This window comes from Haliotis rufescens, unplaced genomic scaffold (genome assembly GCF_023055435.1).
Source record: "Haliotis rufescens isolate VD_foot unplaced genomic scaffold, xgHalRufe1.0.p SCAF_3, whole genome shotgun sequence".
In the NCBI taxonomy this organism is placed as follows: domain Eukaryota; kingdom Metazoa; phylum Mollusca; class Gastropoda; order Lepetellida; family Haliotidae; genus Haliotis; species Haliotis rufescens.
In genome coordinates, this window is record NW_025964001.1 from 37,292,704 (window position 1) to 37,314,357 (window position 21,654).

Genomic DNA, 21,654 nt, shown 5'->3' on the forward strand with positions numbered 1-21,654 from the left:
CGAAAGAAAAATCTAAAAAAAACATTCAACACTAATTTAAAGTTTCAAACACTTTCCATGAACCTTATGAAACGGACGTAAAATATCTCTTGCTGGCCTACACGTACTTGAACAAGACATTCTAAAAGCAGTGTGGTTATCAGCACCTCTGTTGCCCAGTGTTTCACTCAATAGGATACAGATGTGAAAGTTGCAAGTTTTAAAAATATAAGCAACAGTTATTTGTGCATAAAAAGGGGAGGGGGATTGCACAAATTGGAGATTTTAAGATATAGACAATCGGATGAGGTCACTGGAGGTGAGGTGAGGTGAAATGGGGTTTAACGTCGCGTCCAAGATTATTGCACTTATATAGCGACGTGCATGTACGTGGGTGTGTTTGTGTGGCTGCTTGTACTAGTCCGGACTGATGCCGATTTATAGTGCTAGCTCACTGAGATACCATGCCGCAGTTTAACATGAATACCCCACTCAGACACAGTATACTGACTCTGACCCGACCAGTCCTTGTTTTAGCCCCTTAATGCCGAGCGCCAGACAGGGTAACAACAAGTACCATCTTTTAACGTCTTTTGGTATGACACGGCCGGGGATCGAACCCCGGACCTTCCGTTCTCCGGGCGGACGCTCTACCACTAGACCACGGAGGCGGTCTGAGTCACTGGAGGTTCTTAACGTCAGGTATTAACTGCAACCATGACTAGCCATTGTTAACTTGTGATCTTTACTACTGGAGAGTATTTTTGAAAGGTTACATTTTTGTGTGTTTGCTTGTTGTTTGACTGGTAAATAATTGAGTCTAGGAGAGACAAACCAGGAATTAATTTATCGGCAAAGTTCACGTCCTCTGTGTACGACACACAATCAACCAAGTCACCAAGGCTGACCACCTAATCATTTCCATTGCCTCTTGCTACATGCTGTTTACCGGAGTGCCAGTTCAAATCCTCATGGGGTTTGTCTGGCTGCTGATCGGAGTTCTTAATACACTGGTAGAGGAAAGATCTTAGTTATCAACTAGGCCCAAACCTTAGTCCTGAACTAGGCCCTCTTCCACAAAGACTCAAGTATAGGAGTTAAGATCATCTTAGCGCTATTAATGATCTCTATGTGTAACAGGGGGCACGGGTGGCCCAGTAGTCTAAGGCGCCGCAATTCGCTGTGCAGAGTTGTGCTCCCTGGGCACGCCAGAAACCTATGATTGTGGGTTCGAATCCCAGTTCGCCCCAATTATGTTTCTAGGTTTGTCAGCACTATAACCGTGCTCGTGGGTTTCACCGAAGTGGTAAACGTCTGAGACCTGCATCACTTAGGGCTTTCCTCCCACATTAAGCTGACACGCTGTGATATAACTGGAAAACTGTTAAAAGCGGCGTTAAACCAAACTCACTCACTCACTCACTTGGTGTAACAGGTCTGCTTTGCATGTCATCTTACCCACACAACATGGGCGATTCGCTGTGCAGAGTTGCTTCCCTTGGGCACGCCAGAAACCTATGATTGTGGGGTTCGAATCCTGGTTTGCCCAAATTATGTTTCTAGGTTTGTCAGCACCATACCCGTGCTCTAGGGTTTCACCGAAGTGGTAAACGTCTGAGACCTGCATGACTTCGAGCTTTCCTCCCACATTAAGCTGACACGCCGCGATATAACTGGAATACTGTTAAAAGCGGCGTTAAACCCAACTCACTCACTCACTCACACAACATGGTCGCATAGAATCAACTGTGTTATACCCAGGACCTACTTGTCTACTGACAGTATAACACACAAACACACTCGATTCATTAGGAACTACAGTATTCTCATTTTCTGGGATAATGCCCTAAAGGCCCATTTGATATTTACCGATTTTTGGCCCAAATTTAGGTAAAAAATTCAGACCAAATTCCAAATATGTTTTTCTATTCCATAGTTGCTTGCCACTAAATATGTTCTAAATATCTGCAACTGTAAACACGATTTTAATGATCAGTGAATTAGAAAGGTCCAGTTTTATGACATTCAGCCCGTCTGCCTGAAGTCAGCTGACTGTAAGAATGATAGAGTTATCCCCCTTACATTCCTGACACAAATTATTTCCATCATTGTGTGATAATGTTGAACATAATCTTTTTTCAGCTCTGTTTTGCATGTCATGAAAAAACAGTATGCTTTGTTCAATATTTATTCTTTCACTGCTTCTCTTTATTTTGGGGGTGATAAAAAAGAACCACATGCTTTCATATCCTTTATTGATCTTTTTATATTGTTTACAAAAAACAAAACAATTTGTACATAAAATGAGACTTGTCAAACAAACATCCACAAAGCCATTATGATTCGAACTCATACAAGTTCCATCAAAATCTGTTTAACATGAATAATATTTCCTGCTATGTGCTGACAAACACTGCATGGAAATGAATGAAATGTTGTACAGCATTAGGAGAATTAACTTATCTATGAAATCCAATGTAATACAGTAGCTCAATACCCTCTTCATAACCAGTCAGTTAAGCTGTGAGACATAATCACTAGTAGACCAAAACTTAGTCCCCAAAATACAGTAATGTTATTTAAAAATATATATGTAAAAAACAAAAAAACAACCCAAATCCAAATGGAGATGTGTAAACAATGCTTAATCTGGACTTGCCAAATTATTCTAGACTTGACTTGGGATTCTTTTTTAATTTATTCACTAGGGTCTGTGAGTAGAAATAATTCACCAGCTGTACTTCACGCGACATGAGCCATCTGTTCTTGAAACTTGTAATTGCAATACAGTGTGGTGTTCATCACAAACTCTGCATATCACACCTGGAAACAATAACTCAGGTATTGTTGTTACCGAAGACGTAATTTGTTTATGTGTGCGTGTTTTTGTTTGATTCAGTTCACAGGGCTTGAATATGGCCTTACACATTCACAAGGCCCAAAGTAATGTGATTATTTTGTTTACACATAATACCCTGTGCACACTGCTCTCATGGTATCCCAGACAAAAAGAGATACATCTAGCAATACAACCAGCAATACGTGTATCGCCATATCCTTATTGCAATACATGAATCACTGTATACCTACAGTCATACACGAATCACCAGCTACGATACAAATAGCCATATTTGATGACCATATATGATATGGATAAGATAATAATTCTAGATCAACTAAGCCACTGCAAACAAAATCATAGCCATGTGAGTGAGTGAGTGAGTGAGTTTGTGAGTTGGGTTTAACGCCGCTTTTAACTGTATTACAGTTATATCACAGCGTGTCAGCTTAATGTGGGAGGAAAGCCCGAAGTGATGCAGGTCTCAGACGTTTACCACTTCGGTGAAACCCACGAGCACGGGTATGGTGCTGACAATCCTTGAAACATAACCGGGGCGAACTGGGATTCGAACCCACAATCATAGGTTTCTGGCGTGCCCAAGGGACTCAACTCTGCACATCGAATTGCGGCGCCTTAGACGACTGGGCCACCCGTGCCCCCCATGACAAAAGAATGATATATGTCAAAATAATATATATTATTATCGCTCATTGTTGAATAGTGACAGTAGCGGGTTACTTCCCTTTGACGAACACTAAACCTGTCACTGTCGTTCATTTCCTACTGAACGCTGGTATGAAATTCGCTCTCATGATCCACTATCTTCATCAGCTGATGTCGACACATACAACTTCAAACCCTAATAAAATGGACACCAAAGCATTACGTCTCTTATACACAGATTTCTCCCGACAAAAGATGTTGATAATCTCTTCAATGAATCCAAATCTAGGAAAGTCATAGCTCCTATTGTACAAATGAATTCTCTAATTGACAGTTCAAAATGAGTCCATCAAAATGCTTTTGAGTACTTTCCTACTAGGATTAACCATTGCTTGTTTGTTGTTTAATGCTGCACTCAGCAATATTCCAGTTTTATGACATCAGTCTGTAAATAATCGAGTCTGGATCTTACAATCCAGTGATTGACATTATGAGCATCGATCCACGCAATTGTCTCCTTTGAGAAGAGGTTGGACGGACGAATTTCATTCCTATATCCCCCGCCCCACTTCGTGGCGTGGGATACTGATGGCAGCCATGTTTAAAATTGCATCAGAATTCTGAAAGGAGATCTTTGAGACACTTTCTGTCAAGGGAGTAAAAACCTATGGATGTCTGCCAATTCAATTTTAACATACACAAACGTAATTTAGTTACCAGTCACCATGATAATGTACAGACAATGTCTATGTCACAAAGGGCACAACTTGCAAGGCCGATATTGAACAAAATGGACATCAGACCGTCAAGGATAGTCCCTTTGTAAAGTCATCCCATTTCAAAATATTCTTCTCAAGTCAGTATCAGCCACGTACCACCAAGATATCTCAGTGCTAGGAAGATCGTAAGTCAATGTTAAAGTATGAGAGTTATGATCACCCTTACGCTACGATTGCTTTGGGGAACGGGCCCCTGGACAACTACCGTATTCGACGTAATAAGTGCCCCGCTCTAATAAGCGCCCACGGCGATATTTGCTAATATATTGGCTTGTGAACAATCTCAATTAGCACCCCTCTGATCATTGTACACAAGACTTATTTATTCGTGTATAATAGGCATTTGTGTGTTACATGCACCCTTAATTATGGGCAATTAAATCCTGGAAAAATATATATGTCGTATATAAACATTTCAGGTTGTCAGCATAAACAACGAAATTTACAAACTTTCAACTCTGTTTTTTTCACCAAAATAATATTCCAATCAGAGCCCCCTATTTCTAATTTTGAGAGCGCCCCGTTGCGCTTATTACGTCGAATACAGTATTCCATTCAACCACAATCAATGTGCACTCGGATCACATGTTACACAGTGGGTATTATCACTAAAAGCAGTTACACAACTGAATAAATTACAACCTAAAAATCACAATCTGTGCCACACATAGTTCGGAAGGGCTATCTATGGTCATGACCTCATCCAGGGTCATGTGACCTCACAGGTGGAAGCCTGTTCCTTATTGTTGTGTTGCGGCTGGTTGACGGTTTGAACAGTTCGTGAACACTTTAACTTGGTGTCCAGCCACTTCTTGAGGATAGAAGGGAGGTAAGGCCAAGATGGCTGAGTTTCAATGCGATAATTGAACACTGTCTCCAGACACAACCTGAAAAAAATATATTTAAGAAAGATTATAAATACCATATTTTCTTCAGTATATTGCGAACCCAAGTATAATGCGCTACCCCCTCTAGCGGATTCAGTATTTAAAAAAAAAACTTTTTCGAATATTATGCGCAGAAAAAAATTACACCGTACCACTTCAGTGAGTTTTGGTAAATGAACAGGTGATAAGAAACTTAGTCAGTTTGAAATTTTAGATAAAAAAAATCACCAGACATGTTGATTTACCATTTAAATTGTATTTATTTTCAGCTGGGCATTGTTTCACATAAAGGGATTAAGATTACTTTGTGTTATTTTCTCCTCATTCTGCACCTGCTTAAATTTGTATTCCCCATGACTGACAGTATTTACAACTATGATGCTGTAGAGATGAGGTGAGGTGAAATGGGGTTTAATGGCCCGTCAAGATAGCTTATATAGCGACATGCATTTTGAAAAAAGATAGCCAATTAATAGCCATTAATGAGTTCCAAAATGGACGCTGTCAAAACTCAAAATATACCCAAAACACATATTATGGTAAACCACAGTATGATACACACAGAATTGGTTGAGTTTTGGACCAAACTGATATTTTTACTGTGGCAACCATGGTGCCCATGTTGAAATTCCAATAAAAATTCTGTGACGGGCTTTTAGAGACACAGTTGTTGGGATAACTCATAGAAAGCTCATATGCTAAATAAATCTACCCAAAACCTGCACTGGTAAATAAGAGCTGCTCAATCAAAGAAGACTTGTGTAAAAGTCTCACCAAATACTGACTAATATTATAGACACTGAAATGAAACAAATAAGTGCTGCAAGCCTTACCTTAGGAGAGATTTTGGCTGTAATCTAAATGCTAGAATTTTGTTCGAATGTTCCTGAAAGAAAAACAAAAAACATTGAATAAAATGAAAGTGCAAGCGAGTAAGGCACTATACAACTCTATCAGAACAACCTGTAATGTGATAAAGCCTAGATCAGTCGAACCAGTGGTCAATAGCGTGAGCTACAATCCACCTCGATATGGTATAAACTCACACTGACAAGTTACTGGGAAGAGGGTCTCTGGTCACCTTCAGTGAATGAACAGTGTCTAGTGTCGGTCACACTCTTCAATATTCAATTTGTATCTCGGCTGCCGGTACCTAATGAAATCTGGACCAGAAAAAACAGTGATTGAAAGAATGAGCAACTATCGATACCATTGGGGCATGATGATATGAAATCTGCCATGTCACCAAGCCTGGCCACCTGATCCCAAGTTTAGTTTGTTCTTTTGATAAGCATGAGGTACTGGGGACCTATTCTGACCTGGATCTCCACAGAGAGACAAGCATGGGGTATTGGGGACCTATTCTGACCTGGATCTCCACAGAGAGACAAGCATGGGGTATTGGGGACCTATTCTGACCTGGATCTCCACAGAGAGACAAGCATGGGGTATTGGGGACCTATTCTGACCTGGATCTCCACAGAGAGACAAGCATGGGGTATTAGGGACCTATTCAGACCTGGATCTCCACAGAGAGACAAGCATGGGGTATTGGGGACCTATTCTGACCTGGATCTCCACAAGCATGGGGTATTAGGGACCTATTCTGACCTGGATCTCCACAGAGAGACAAGGATGGGGTATTAGGGACCTATTCTGACCTGGATCTCCACAGAGAGACAACCATGGGGTATTAGGGACCTATTCTGACCTGGATCTCCACAGAGAGACAACCATGGGGTATTGGGGACCTATTCTGTCCTGGATCTCCACAGAGAGACAAGGATTGGGTATTAGGGACCTATTCTGACCTGGATCTCCACAGAGAGACAAGGATGGGGTATTCTGACCTGGAAACAAGTATTGGGTACTGGGGACCTATGTCACCCGTATCCAAAAATGTCAGCCTCAAATACAAAAGATAAACATACATTAACCTGATGGCTGAGGATGTCGTCACAACAGCCGCCAAAGATGAGGATGTCATTGCCCGAGGACAGCGCTGTTGTGTGCCAGAGGCGAGGGTTGTTCTGTGGGATGACGAGCTGTGTCCACTGACACACATCGACGTCCAGTACCCACGCATCACCTGTCAACAGTGAGTGAGTCAGTGGAAGGAGTTCGCAACTAAAGTACTGATGGAAACAAGTCAAACATTAACTTTTCTTCGTGTAAAACATTCTAATCAGCATTCCTGCTGGCTTTTGAACAGTGCCCCCTAATTTATAAGGTACATGTACTTTATTTGCCGGTCAACAGGGACTGGCAGTAACATGAATTAGTGATCTTAGCCTAATATTACCAGTTAAAGAACCTGGTAATTAACGGTAAATGGGAACTCTGCTAATATTCAGCATGAGACAGCATATCAATAATCAATAATCAATCCTGGACCAGACAATCCAGTCAAGACGATCTGTTCGATAATAAAGATCTATATTGGGATAACACGGGTCTTACATTGCGTAGTGCATCAAATCACGTGAGCACCTTCATTAAAAACATGAAAAGATTAGGTAAATATCTGTTGACAACGAGTTGGCGATGCACATGCTTTGCAAATCCTGCAATCGACCGAAATCTGCATAACAGTTTACGAACCTGATTTGGATTTCGTTGCGCGATTTTGATTGGACAATGCATAGACTCGTTAGTCCAGCCAAAATGTAACTCCATAATACCAGCCTAGTTCGGCAAGGGTGGAAACTGGATTTTGGTAGTCAGTTAACTCCCTTGCCTCGGGAAGATGCATTCGACTGGCTAAGCCACCAATTGCTTTAACATGTATGTATCCATAAACGGACAACTGTTTTCTGATTGGCTGATAAAAGAATAGGTGGAGCTTGTGTTGCATTATCGTGCTGAATGGTGTCGCTGATTTCATACTGTTGTAAACAGCTCGTTTGTTAAGCACATAATTTTTTTGTTCATTTATAAACACAAAAAGTACTGATGTTAATTCTTAAATACAGATATTACTAACTGAGAGGTTTCTGATCCTGGGTGTACCCCCCGTACAGGAAGACGTGGTTGTGTGAGACTGGGGTCAGTGTGTGCCATGATCGGCCACATGGGATCACCGTCGAACACGTCAGTCTGGAAGAAAAACATATTATTATTTTCAACAACCACATGATTGTCGATCCAAGCAAAATGGAATCAACATGAGAATGTCAAAGCAGGTGTGCAAGACAGGGTTTCTATACAGTGTCCAATATAACTGCCAGCAAGCCTGCCCGTGGCTAGTAACTTTATTGTTGGGCTGCAAGAAATTTTCCTCCACCTGCCCGTCTGTCTGACTGTTAAGACTACATATGTTTTCAGTTTATCATAACTCATTGTAGATTCTCAAGTAATTGTTAACATTATTTCAACTGAGTCAAAACACAATTTGCCTCTTAGGTTTTGTGATTTTAAAATATTTATATTGTCTGAATGCGGGCAGGTAACTTTGAAGAACACTTATGGATCACCTGCCTGACTGTCTTGTTGGGTTTTATAATTATTTCAAACACTATTTCTATAGCGTTTTGAAGAATGGTGGGGTAGATGACAGTCAGTATCAGGTGACCATTGCACGGGCACCTACCTCACAACAACGCCTCATTGAGGACACAACATGATTTAGAAGCATCATCATGTACAGCTATTTAAGTCGTCTATGCATGCACACACATTCAATCTTCTGAAAGAAAGAAATGGTGTTCCTTCTACTTTTACACTTCGCAACTTACTCTCCACTCCAGGTCAAGGTTGAAAGGTCAAGACAGTGAAGGTCGTTCATCCTCGCAGTCAGATGTCGTCCTCCAAATAAGTACACCTTATCTCCTAGTTGCGCCACCCCATGTGCAGCCCGAGGCAGGGGTACCGGGCCCTATGTATTGAAACAGTGATGAGTTACATTTCCCTTCCTATATCTCACATCCCAATAACAATGTATAAGAATGTGTCTCTTCAAAATAATCAATGAGGTAATGATTGATTGATTCAGGATAACATATCAACAATTGACATTCCCTTAAAACCATGTTAAAACACAAAACCAAAATTGGACCAGAAATCAAAGACACCACAGACCATCACAATGAAGACGAAAAATGTGAATTTCAAATTGTTGACTTTTAAATTTTGGTACTGACACCTTCCAGGTCTAAAAAAACTAAATATTTGTTCTTGAACAAGTGAAGATATTTAAATAAGAAACATTAGAAAGTGATATTCATGGAGACAAGGACATTTTCACAATTTCATATTGCGTGTGTATGGATTTATGCCGCTTTTAACAATATTCAAGCAATATCAAAGCCGGGGACACCACAAAAGGGCTTCACACATTGCATCTGGGAAATCGAACCTGGGCCTTTGGCGTGATGACCGAACACTTTAACCACTAAGGCTACTCCACCGCCCCCACAATTTTATAATGAATGAGTATGGTTTTACGCAGCTATTAGCAAAATTCCAGCAATAAAATGGAGGGAGACACCACAAATGGGCTTCACACATTGCATCTGGGAAATTGAACCCAGGTCTTTGGTCTGACGAGCAAACACTTTAACCATTAGGCAATTTTTTATAAACTTTTGATATGACATTCTTCGTTATCATTACCAAATTTGAAAAATATTCTTAGGACATTTGCGTAGATATCTGTCAATATCCTAGGAAATGAACAGATCAGAAACACTGAAAGAATTGTTTTTAATGACAGACAGTGAGTCAATAGATTGTATAAGGCGTCATTTTCACAGTTATTTCTTCAGTGTATCTGCTGACCAATCGTAGTCACGTCACTATCAATGACTCGAGTGAGTGAGTGAGTGAGTTTGGTTTTACGCCGCTTTAAGCAATATTCCAGCAATATCACGGCGGGGGACACCAGAAATGGGCTTCACACATTGTACCCATGTCGGGATTCGAACCCGGGTCTTCGGCGTGACGTGCGAACGCTTTAACCACTAGGCTACCTGACCCCCCCCCATCAATGACTCGAGTCCCCACAAACAACCTTCACCTGGGTTCATCCGATGAAGGAGGATGAAGTGACTGAGAGAATGTTTTGTGGATGAAGAAATTGAAATCAATATTTCATGTTTCACCATATATCTTATAACTTCTTAAAGCATACATCAAAGATCTGCTGATAAGTGCTCATTAGTTGACCATCAGGATTGTGGAGTGGGTTTTTATTTAGATATATTCCAGCCACATTATGGTAGGGGATTCCAAAAAATAATTTCAAACATTCTACCATTTCAGGAATTTCAAAATATTACTAGATGAGCAGGTATTTATATATGGACATACCTAGGAGTGTCACGATAAATCGAACTTGGTATTGCTATTGGTTAGCACCCAAAGTCAATAAATCGATTGTTAAATCAGTTTCCAATCAATTATATCACTTTCAGTTAGGAATATCGATAGTTTCGATGGCATTTACCATATCAAAAAAAATACATGCAATGCTGTTCAAATTTGTTTTTCTTTTGATCATGAGTGGTAGTAATTTACACATGGTAATGTGGAAGTTTCTTTTTCTTCAATTATTAGGGTAAAGAAAAAACAAATCAGTCATATTTTTATTTGTTGTTATGGTTATCACATTCAAAGGAAACTTCAGTTCCAAGGTTTAATTCAACTCTAAAATCCATCTAAATGGATACACTGAAAACTATCGATATTTATCGCAATAGTTGCTTGCCATATCAATAGTTATCGCAATAGTTTCTTTCAGTATCAATAGTTATCACAATAGTGATTTCCAGACCAATAGTCACCCCCAGACATACCCTGCACTTGGGATTTGACCACTCATCATTGCTGGAGTCCAGCACCAACAATTGATTGTTCCAACCTCGGTCTGGGAAGAACCGCTACAAACAGAAGTAATATGTTAATACATAATTCTGGAAGGAGTGAGTGAGTGAATGCTGTGTATCGCTGCAGTCAGCACTATTCCAGCTATACGACAGCTGCAGGAGTCAATTATAGACCAGAAGATCATCTGGTTGATATTATGCGAAACATTCTATGTGGTCAAGGTCCGATGACAAGCAAACAACCAAGGTACCAAGCCTAACCATTTAGTTATATTTGAGTCAGTATTGAAATTAAAAAGTTATTACGCTTTACTAATATGTGCATCTAACACAACCAGTACAAAATACTCTACCCATGAAGATCCGGCGTAGAATAGGTCTTCAGGAACCCATGCTTGCCATAAAAGGCCACTGTGTTTGTCGTATGAGGTGACTAATGGGATTGGGTGGTCAGGCTCGCTGACTTGGTTGATGAATGTCATCGTATCCAAACAAGCAAACAAACAGAATACTCAAATACACTCTTCCATGCTAGTCTCTACCAAAGATCTCAGTATTCTCAAACTCATGTAACTGTAACTAATTATGAATGAAAGATGACTGTATGTACTTCTGTAACACGTTGCATACTGCACATGGCAGCTACTTAACTGTAGTAGTGTACAGTACATGCATGAATAATCCTCAGTGACTTAAAGACATACCGGTACATTGAAGTCCCCCGAAGTGTCCGCCACAAAGTCTCCATTCTCACACAGGTATTCCTGTATGGGGACACCAAATCCTCCAAAACAGTAGATTCTGTAGCAAACAGTGCATTCTTTAATAACTTAGTCTCAATCACTTAGAAAAAGATTATATTGCATAAAATTAACAGAAGACATTGTAACAAGTTCTTCATGAGAAAAAAGGCTGATTTAAAGATCAAACTATGGATACTGATGCAAAGCTCCTCAGTAATGGATGGTACACAGTTGGAGATAATGATATAAGCAAATGCAGCTTATGAAATACCAAGCTGATCTAGCTGGAACCATCTTCCTGAGGCAAGGGAGTTAACTGACTAAAAAAGTCCACTTTCCACCCTTGCTAAATAGGATGGAAATATGGAGTTATATTTTGGCTGGACTAACAAGTCAATGTATAGTCCAATCAAAATCCCGTAACAAAATTGACATCTGGTTCTTAAACTGCCTTTCAGACTTTGGTCGATTGCAGGATTTGCAAATCATGTGTACCGCCAACTCAGCGTCAACAAGAATTCTCTAAATCTTTTCGGGGGCACGGGTGGCCCAGTCGTCTAAGGCGCTGCGCTTCGCTGTGCAGAGTTGCGTCCCTTGGGCACGCCAGAAACCTATGATTGTGGGTTCGAATCCCGGTTCGCCCCGATTATGTTTCTAGGTTTGTCAGCACCATACCCGTGCTCGTGGGTTTCACCGAAGTGGTAAACGTCTGAGACCTGCATCACTTCGGGCTTTCCTCCCACACTAAGCTGAAACGTCGCGATATAACTGGAATACTGTTAAAAGCGGCGTTAAACCCAACTCACTCACACTCTAAATCTTTTCATGTGTTTAATCAAAATGCTCATGTGATCTGATTATCACAATACAGACTTTGATTATCAATCAGATCATCATGATCATCTTGACTTGACACCACCATTTTGTTTGTTTGAGGTGGAATCTGATTGGTGAGTAGGAAGGACATAGAAGGGTTATAACTTGTAATAGTCACTGGTGGCACTATGATCGAGCTCAGAAATTCCAACCTAGTTCGGTAAAGGTGGGAACTGGACTTTTACAGTCAGTTAACTCCCTCGCCTTAGGAAGATGACAAGAATAAGTACATGTATGTGTGGCAATAAACCTTGAACAGAAAATACAAAGTCAACTAAAAAATTGCAAAAACGGAGTTTAAATAAAACCTAACTCTTTAAACATCCTTTGTTTGTAAGTTTATAAAATTGTTATTCTGAGACATGTTTTTAATGAAATTAACCTCACATCTACGTTTGACAGTTCTCATCATTTTACAAGTATACTTCCTTGGCTATTTTTGCATACAGACGCGGAAAATTGGTCTCGCCTAGAAAACATACCTTTTCTCATACGTCCACAAGGCAAACTTGTCTCTAGGGCTTGGGGCTCGCTCTATGGCAGGTAACTTGCTCCAGGTCATCGTCTGTAGGTTCAGCTTGTACACCTTGTTGGTGTTGCCGAAGTCAGTGTGACCAAACACCACGTAGAAGAAGCTGTCAAGGACGCAACAGCAAGCGCCAGACGTCCCGGGAGGGCGGGTCCCATGGGTGGTATTGCGGATCCTGAAGAACAAGAGACACAGTGAATGAGTCATACTGAATGTGACTTTTCTATCTCAGATATATTTCACAGCGGATCAGCTTGATGTATCTAATCTGTATCTTATGAAGTCTAAGGAATCAGTTCTTACATTTACCAGTTTCATGCTTGTGAATCCAGTAAACATGGACATCACTTTGGACAGATGGGATTCTGACTATCATCTAAACTGTCCTGAGAAATAGCATAATCCTGTGTTACTTGTCATGTATTCCTGTGACCCGTGAAGATTCTGGGGTAGAACAGGTCTTCAGCAATCCATACTTGCCGTAAAAGGTGACTATGCTTGTCGTAAAAGGCGACTAACGGGATCGGGTGGTCAGGCTCGCTGACTTGGTTGATGCATATCATCGGTCCCAATTGCGTGGGTCGATGCTCATGATATTAATCACTGGATTGTCTGGTCCAGACTCGATTATTTACAGACCGCCGACATATTGCTGGAATATTGCTGAGTCCGGCGTTAAACAACAAACAAACCAACCAACCAACCAACCAACCAACCAACCAACCAATGTATTCCAATGATTGCCTGTAGAAATCGACAAGTTGATCCAAACTTAGAGGTAATGGACGGGCAGGCAGTCACGACCTGTTGTGTCAGGATAAGCATGTAAGGGGAATACTCTGATTGCCTCTATTTTTTAACTTATCTCTCCACCGTAACATCAATGTAACGGCGCAATGAACATACTGGGCAAAAGCAGATTTCCTCTGTGTCATTAGGCCAAGACAGAGGAAGTCAGCAGGGCAATATTGAAGGGATGAGAAACCCCTGGAAATATGCACCTCTTGTAAATGGACCACACATGCAGAGTCAACAACTCAGATGCGGTTGACGTGTATGTGCAAGTCTGAGCGGGACTTGAAATACGGGGAAATCAGGAGCAGATGGAGCAGCCGTGTCCGACTGGGCCAATAAGTTTGGCAAAATGTGGACGCCAGTTTCGGAAGAACCCGTGGAACGGCATGTTGACTTAGAATGCAAAGTTGAGATCCAGAAGACTGCAAGTGAGTGGGTGCCTGGCTGTCGCTTTCATGAGACGTGTGCCCCGAAGGAGCGCCTTCCACATCTGAAAAGCATACAGTTGATGTAAAGGTGAAATGGAGCTGTCCACAGCCCGGAGGCCTATAAGGTCCCGAGATGGGTGCCCCATCCCTATTTTTAAAAGCGTCAATGAAAGATGGTGAGTCAAAATGAAGCTTATCAAAGAGACCCCTGCAAAGACATTTGACTCGAGGCTCCACCATTAGAGGTAGGGCCACAGCAAGTCAGGGAGTATCCGAACATGGTTGGCCATGTCACAGTTGAACCACAGTCGCAGGAAGATTTAAAGAGACCAGAGCTGAAGACGCCTGCAGCCTGTGGAATCCTGACCCAAGGTGAGCAGGCAGCGCAGGCGTTGCCTGTGGATCCGGAGGCCAGAGGACAGACCTGCATGGACCTGACGTTGAAACAAGTTCCAATATACCAGTGGGACAAGGAAGAGTCCTTAACGCTTCTTGAAAAGCCCCCAATGAACTGGAGGCTCTGACAAGTTGACCTGCCACTCTAGCTGATGAAGGAGTGTGTGAGTTGTGTTAATGCTGCTTTGAACAGTATTCCAGTTATAACATGGCGTGTCAGCTGTGTCATGGGTTAATGTGTGGGGAAAGCCCGAAGTGATACATGTTTCAGACAAATACCATCATGGTGAAACCCACAAGCACAGGTATGGTGCTGACAAACCTATAAACAATATCAGGCAAACCGGGATTCAAACCTATGAGCATAGGTTTCTGGCAAGCCCAGGGGACATAACTCTGCACAGCAAATTCGTGCTTCACCAAATCTGCTTAAGGAGAAGGTGATCTGTTTGCGACGCAGCAGAGACAAGGGATCGCCCACCAAACAGTTGTTTATGTAAGAGCTGCAGGTGATTTCATCCTGCTTGACGAGGCAGCACCTGTTGCGGGTAGAGGGAAGCTGATAAGATAGCTGGTATGCAGCTACCTGTCATCCATGGCTGATACCACTGAACCTGTGCAGGGAAAGGAGGTGCCAGACGAGGCTGTGCTGGTTGATGGACCACAAACACAGAGTCAACGACACAGATGCGGTTGACGTGTTTGTGCATTTCTGAACAGGACTTGAAACTGCAGGGAAAGGAGGTACCAGACGAGGCTGTGCTGGTTGATGGACCACAAACACAGAGTCAACGACACAGATGTGGTTGACGTGTTTGTGCATTTCTGAACAGGACTTGAAACTGCAGGGAAAGGAGGTACCAGACGAGGCTGTGCTGGTTGATGGACCACAAACACAGAGTCAACGACACAGATGCGGTTGACGTGTTTGTGCATTTCTGAACAGGACTTGAAACTGCAGGGAAAGGAGGTACCAGACGAGGCTGTGCTGGTTGATGGACCACAAACACAGAGTCAACGACACAGATGCGGTTGACGTGTTTGTGCATTTCTGAACAGGACTTGAAATATGGGGAAATCTGGCGAGTTGGAGCAGATGGAGCGCCCACGTCTGACTGGGCCAGTAAGGTGTACCAATGTGGATGCGACATGAACCCGTGGAACGACATGTTGTTTTAGAGACTGAAGAATGCAAAGTCAAGATCCAGAAGACTGCAAGTGAGTGGGTGCCTGTCTGTCGCTATCATGAGATGTGTGCCCCGAAGGAGTGCTTCCACATCTGAATTGCAAACAGAACTGCTTATGAATTAGGTGAGGTGAGGTGAAATTGGGTTTAACGTTGCGTCCAAGATTATTGCACTTCTATAGCGCCGTGCATGTACGTGTGTGTGTTTGTGTGTGTTGCTGCTTGTACTAGTCCGGACTGATGCCGATTTATAGTGCTAGCTCACTGAGATACCATGCCGCAGTTTAACATGAATATCCCACTAAGACACAGTATACTGACTCCGAGTCGACCAGTCCTTGTTTTAGCCCCTTAATGCCGAGCGCCAGACAGGGTAACAACAAGTACCATCTTTTAACGTCTTTTGGTATGATGCGGCCGGGGATCAAACCCTGGACCTTCCACTCTACGGGCGGACGCTCTACCACTAGACCACGGAAGCGGTGCTTATGAATTACCCCTGAACTGCAGGGAAAGGAGGTGCCAGATGAGGCTGTGCTGGTTGATGCAGCGCCTGGTGAAGTTGCGCTTGCAGATGTGGTGCCACATACTGCACCACCCGGTGGTAAGGCAACGTCAGAAGTCTCCAAACCAGTGAGAGTTCATGAGCAGCCAAGGCGATGTTGCTGCTGATGAGGCTCGTTATTGTAGGGGATGAGTTACCAAGTGATCAGTATAACCAACACAAAATAAAGTTCACTTGTGACAGAAAAGGAAGGAAATACCCTGTGTCAATAAGACATGTACACCTACTAGGGGTGTGCGGTATAACTGCTATACCGGTATATTGCAAAACAGGTGTCAGCAATACACATATCGCAGTACATTCCTTGTGTATCAATATTTTCTCATACAGTCACAGAAGAATTAATATATAATTATACAAGATAACTTTGATCCAGAGGATCAACACGGCACAAAGAAATTATGTAGCATTCCCACCTATTGATGAAAGCACCCATACTGTTATAAAGCCCACATTTGTCACCACAAGAATAAAAACAAATTGTAATTTCCATGTGGTACCTTCATAATCAGGAATGAGAATGTGGCACATTTCAGTTTGAAACTATAAATACTATTATAACTTGCCCGTGAAGAGATGACCTGTTTAACAAACATACAGCTGTATTACACATTGTGTAATACCAAAGCACATGCTTATGTACTGCCGGAACAAGTTACACTAACAAACATTGAAAACTCTCAACATCTCTTGGCTTATTCAACGACAATGCGTGAGGAGATGATAGATCACTGAGAGGAGCTTATGCACACTCAATGACCCCAGCAACCCTGTTGGTAGTCTGACATCACATGGTATTGTTTCGCCGGTGGATCTTGCAACAAAATTCCACAAATCATGTCATAGAGTATTGTTATGTGACAGTAAACTTTGTGGTGCAGGTCCCGTTCCACAAGGCGACAGTCGTAAGTTTCTGTTAAAGTATTTGAGTTACAATAACCTTAGCGCTACGATAACTTTGTGGAACGGACACCTGAATTCTAAAGGTGGGCCGTTGTACGGTATTAAATTAATATGTGTCAACACATTTGTCCACACTTCAACGTGTTTGAAATTTTATTATGTTAAACTCAATTACTTTGTGGATCATGTAAGTGTCTGCCTATTCATACACGACAGTGAAATTCTAAAAAAGTTGTAAATGGCAAGTAATAAATAAAATACTAAACTTGCTCACGTGTAATACCAAATTTAGGAAACTCGTTAATAGTTCTGTTATCTGACTCGCTTTCGCTTGTGAAATACCAGACCTATTCACTCGTTTCATAAAATTAGTATTACACGGGTGCGAGTTTAGTATTTATATGTACCTCATCAAAATATGAACAAGACATTAATTTTGAAGTTGTAATAGTTATTCAAACTTACCATTTGTCAAAGTCCACGCTGTAACACCAGAGGTCATTAGACGGAAGGTACCGATCTTCGTAGGTATTTTCATCCTGTGTACATAAATTACACATCCATTCAAAATTAATTTAGAAAAGACTTCTTTTGAAAGTATCCACTGAATTAATAATCAAAATACTTAGGAACCAACCATTTGATATTCTGGAGGTGGGGGGTGGGGCTGGAAGGGGCTGGGAATTTATCCCCCAAAAATATAGTTTACCTACAATACAGACTGTTGAAAAAAAAAGAAATTATCTGCCAAATAAAATACATTGTTTGCAGGATGAGTTAGAAATTATTTTTGAAATATTTGCTTTTGCAGCTGTAGATGAGAGAATAAACAGTCTCCATACAGAGTTGCAGCCCCCCTTGCCCCCAATATCAAACGGTCAATCCTTTACAGACATGTAATTGATGTAACAAAATTTGAAGTTTTGTCAAGTTGTCCACAGGGTAAATAACAACAGCCAAACTATCATAAAATGTCTATGTCCTAGATCTTGTACAATACAATTTACATAACATATTGAAAACAGTGACTGTCAGTGTCTCACTCAGAGTCGACTTGTTGAACATTAGGCTTCTTTTGGTATGTTTCATAACACAAATATGATGTCATCATTGTGGCCAGAGTAAACATGGTAAAGGTAAAAGTACCAGTAATTTGATATTTAAAAACAATCAAAACATGTTGTGCATAGCTCATATACACCTTACTAACTAGTTTATCACTTAGCTTAATATCCTGCGAGAGAAATGAAAAAAGAACCCCTTATATTCTACAAAGTAATTTTCCCATATTAAATATTAGTAATATACAATGATTCAGTTATGTCCTGCTACTATAGATAGTTCTGGTCCCATGGAATTCATTTGTACTGGCAAATACTAAAAGATCATAATGAAAACAACCCTCATTATACTAGCAGACATTCCAAACATAATTTTTGCTAAAATATGTTTTTGAATATCAGGATCAGGATTCACTGTGCCAAGTGTCAACTTTACAGTACTCAGATTTTAGCCACTAGCCCAAAGACCAGGTCTGGTAAAATTATGTTCCATCTTACTAGTAAGCTCAGCTAATAATCCATATCATATCACGAATCTCTACTGAAAATGATGCCATGAACCGAGTTCAGGCTAGAAGCCTCAAAAGTATTGGGCACAGACTGATGTTATCTTTCACAACATCTCATTTTCTAAGTTTACTACAGTAGTCAGATAGAATGATGTCTAGTTACAAGTCTCAGTCAACTATCCTATTTAGTTGGTTGGTTTGTTGTTTAACGCCCCACTCAGCAATATTCCAGCTATATGACAGCGGTCTGTAAATAATCAAGTCTGGACCAGACAATCCAGTGATTAATACCATGAATACCATGAGCATCGATCAACACAATTGGTATCAATGACATGCATCAACCAAGTCAGCCAGCCTGACCACCCGATCCCATTAGTTGCCTCTTACGACAAGCACAGTCGCCTCTTATGGCAAGCATGGGTTGCTGAAGACCTATTCTACCCCGGATCTTCATGGGTCCTGTCCTCTTTAAGGCATGTACTGGTGTCCTGAGTGTAATGACAGAATGTTTCACCTGATATCCTCCCCATACCAGCAGCTTCATGTCCACACAAGCCGCCACATGGCCACTGCGCGGGGGAATCTCATCTTGGGAGGGGATACGAAGCTCTTGGTCCGGGCGGCGTCTCCGAGCTGGAGGCAAGCGGGTCGAAACGTTATCAGAAACACCTCTAATCATATATATCGTAGACACACACACCACAGTAAATTTATGCTTCAAACAACAAAGTTTGTTACTTGTCTTAGAGCAGAGAATGTTCAGTACTCTGTACACAAGTTTCCGATCTTTTGCCAGTTTCTGTGTGTGTGACACTTATATAACATCTCAACAGTTATTTAAAAATATTACATCATGTATTTGATGGAAACTGTTTCAGAAGAGCATGATAGAAGTCACCTATAACTGAATGCTTGTTACAAGATATGATGGTCCCACACAGTAAGCAGACATCTGAAATATGTGCCTTTTACAGGCTAGGATGTTGTTATTGTCAGAACATGTGTGTCTCTTGTAACAAATCAAAAGGTTTGAGAAGGGATAGGATGGGTTATGATGAAATATGTGGTTTAGCCGTGTGTTGATAAATAGTTAAAAATAAACAACTCATAACCAGTGATATCACTAATGTAGACTCACAAGTATGTTAACCTTTGATACTGGTAACAGGAAGAGCTTTTTTCACACATGTGTATAACATGTAGAAAAATGTTTAAACATAATCTTGTGAACAAACCAACCCTACTTAACACCTCTGTTATGTGCTACAACAATATGAACATGATACGGTGTGAGTGAGTTGGGTTTAATGCCGCTTTTAACAGTATTCCAGTAATATTGTGGCGTGTCAGCTTAATGTGGGAGGAAAGCCCGAAGTGATGCAGGTCTCGGATGTTTACCACTTCGGTGAAACCCATGAGCACGGGTATGGTGCTGACAAACCTAGAAACATAATCGGGGCGAACCGTGATGTATGTATGTATGTGTGTGTGTGTGTGTGTGTGTGTATGGATGGATGCATGCATGTAGAGAGGAAGAGAGAGTGAGTGGATATTGTTTAAGCCGTTTTTAGCAATATTCAAACAATATCACCCATGATCAAAAATGGGTACCTAACCCTTTTTAAGGGATGCTTGATTGGAAAAGGGATCCAAGGATTAAGGACATAGTTGGGGGTAACTACTGTAATCCTGATACAACTAACCCTAATGACTGAGGTAGCATGCAAGCAAGTGCCACAGCCTGCAGCTGAACCCAGTCAAATAAAATCTTGCCAAATATTGAAATATTGCAACTAAAAGATCCCTTCTTCATGCAACCCTGTAAGGCTATCAATTGAAAAACTAGAAAATGTTCAGCTACAATTTCCAAGATGTTTGACAGAAACGTGTGCTGTTTCCCAAAACAAAATTTGAAAAGTGGGAAAACTGTATATTTAAAAGTAACAATGAATACATTGTAATGTCTAAATTCAATATAATTTAATTATTCAACATTATGTGATAATTAGCTCTTTGACAGGCATTTAGAAGTGATACACATAAGGAAGAGAATATATGGATGTCAACTTCTATATTCTCTTCCTTATATGATAATTAGTTTGAAAATATTGAAAAACATAAGATTAAAGAAATAGAGTCACGTTTCATAAAAACTTTCCCCATCCCATATTATTCCCACCAAATGCCTGGTGTGCTGGAGTAAACCTTGTTAAACCTATTTAAAAACTGTAGACATGGTGTGGAGATGAAAAATCAGAAAATGATGAATCATTATTCATGGTCGTGATTATGACAATGCTACCACGAATTTGTCTTTCTAATCTTGGAATGTATACCTTGCATGATATAGAGCACGACTTTCTGTTGTTTTGTATTTTTTCCAGTAAGGCTGTCAGCGAGACAAAAGCTGATTCATTCAAGCAATCCCACTGTCATTCACTGAAGTTGAAAAACACAATCACTGAATCAGTATTTGTGGCCAAGTCTGTATCCAGCTGTGTGATCGCGTGACTCGCTGCATGTGGTGGCAGTTGCGGACAACCACATTTTTATGCTATTCTTCTCGAAGTAGACGGCAATATATCTTCATGTCTCAGAGCAGAGAAACATTAGAGCCAAACAAACAGCTAATACATTTTCTTGATGAACACGACTCCAGTGTATATGAGAGTTACCTGCCCCTGAACA

At 41.0% G+C, this 21,654-nt stretch overlaps 1 protein-coding gene across 2 annotated transcripts; it reads right to left on the reverse strand.

Annotated features, from left to right (window-relative positions):
• Positions 1 to 4,691: 4,691 nt before the first annotated feature.
• Positions 4,692 to 21,631, reverse strand: LOC124118765 (kelch domain-containing protein 2-like). 2 transcript variants are annotated; one of them, XM_046481029.2, is made up of 11 exons: positions 21,303 to 21,631; positions 19,481 to 19,599; positions 17,859 to 17,932; positions 13,074 to 13,295; positions 11,677 to 11,773; positions 10,943 to 11,026; positions 8,885 to 9,024; positions 8,134 to 8,246; positions 7,088 to 7,239; positions 5,984 to 6,036; positions 4,692 to 5,150 (listed from the first exon to the last, which is right to left on the reverse strand). In XM_046481029.2, exons 1-11 carry the CDS (start codon positions 21,307 to 21,309, stop codon positions 4,973 to 4,975), a joined length of 1,239 nt encoding a protein of 412 aa, XP_046336985.1. In that variant the 5' UTR covers positions 21,310 to 21,631; the 3' UTR covers positions 4,692 to 4,972. The 2 variants fall into 2 exon arrangements, with proteins under 2 accessions (XP_046336985.1, XP_046336977.1); XM_046481021.2 differs by having other exon boundaries at positions 7,082 to 7,239; positions 21,303 to 21,629.
• Between the last annotated feature and the right edge of the window lie 23 nt (positions 21,632 to 21,654).

Bases quoted from the DNA above. Each gene is read 5' to 3' on its own strand.
- LOC124118765 (XM_046481021.2), bottom strand. The intron at 13,296-17,858 runs GTAAGTTTGAAT...CTTGTTCTTCAG, and splicing joins AGCGTGGACTTTGACAAATG to GATCCGCAATACCACCCATG. The intron at 6,037-7,081 runs GTATGTTTATCT...TTTTTCTTTCAG, and splicing joins TCCTCAGCCATCAGGTTAAT to GAACATTCGAACAAAATTCT.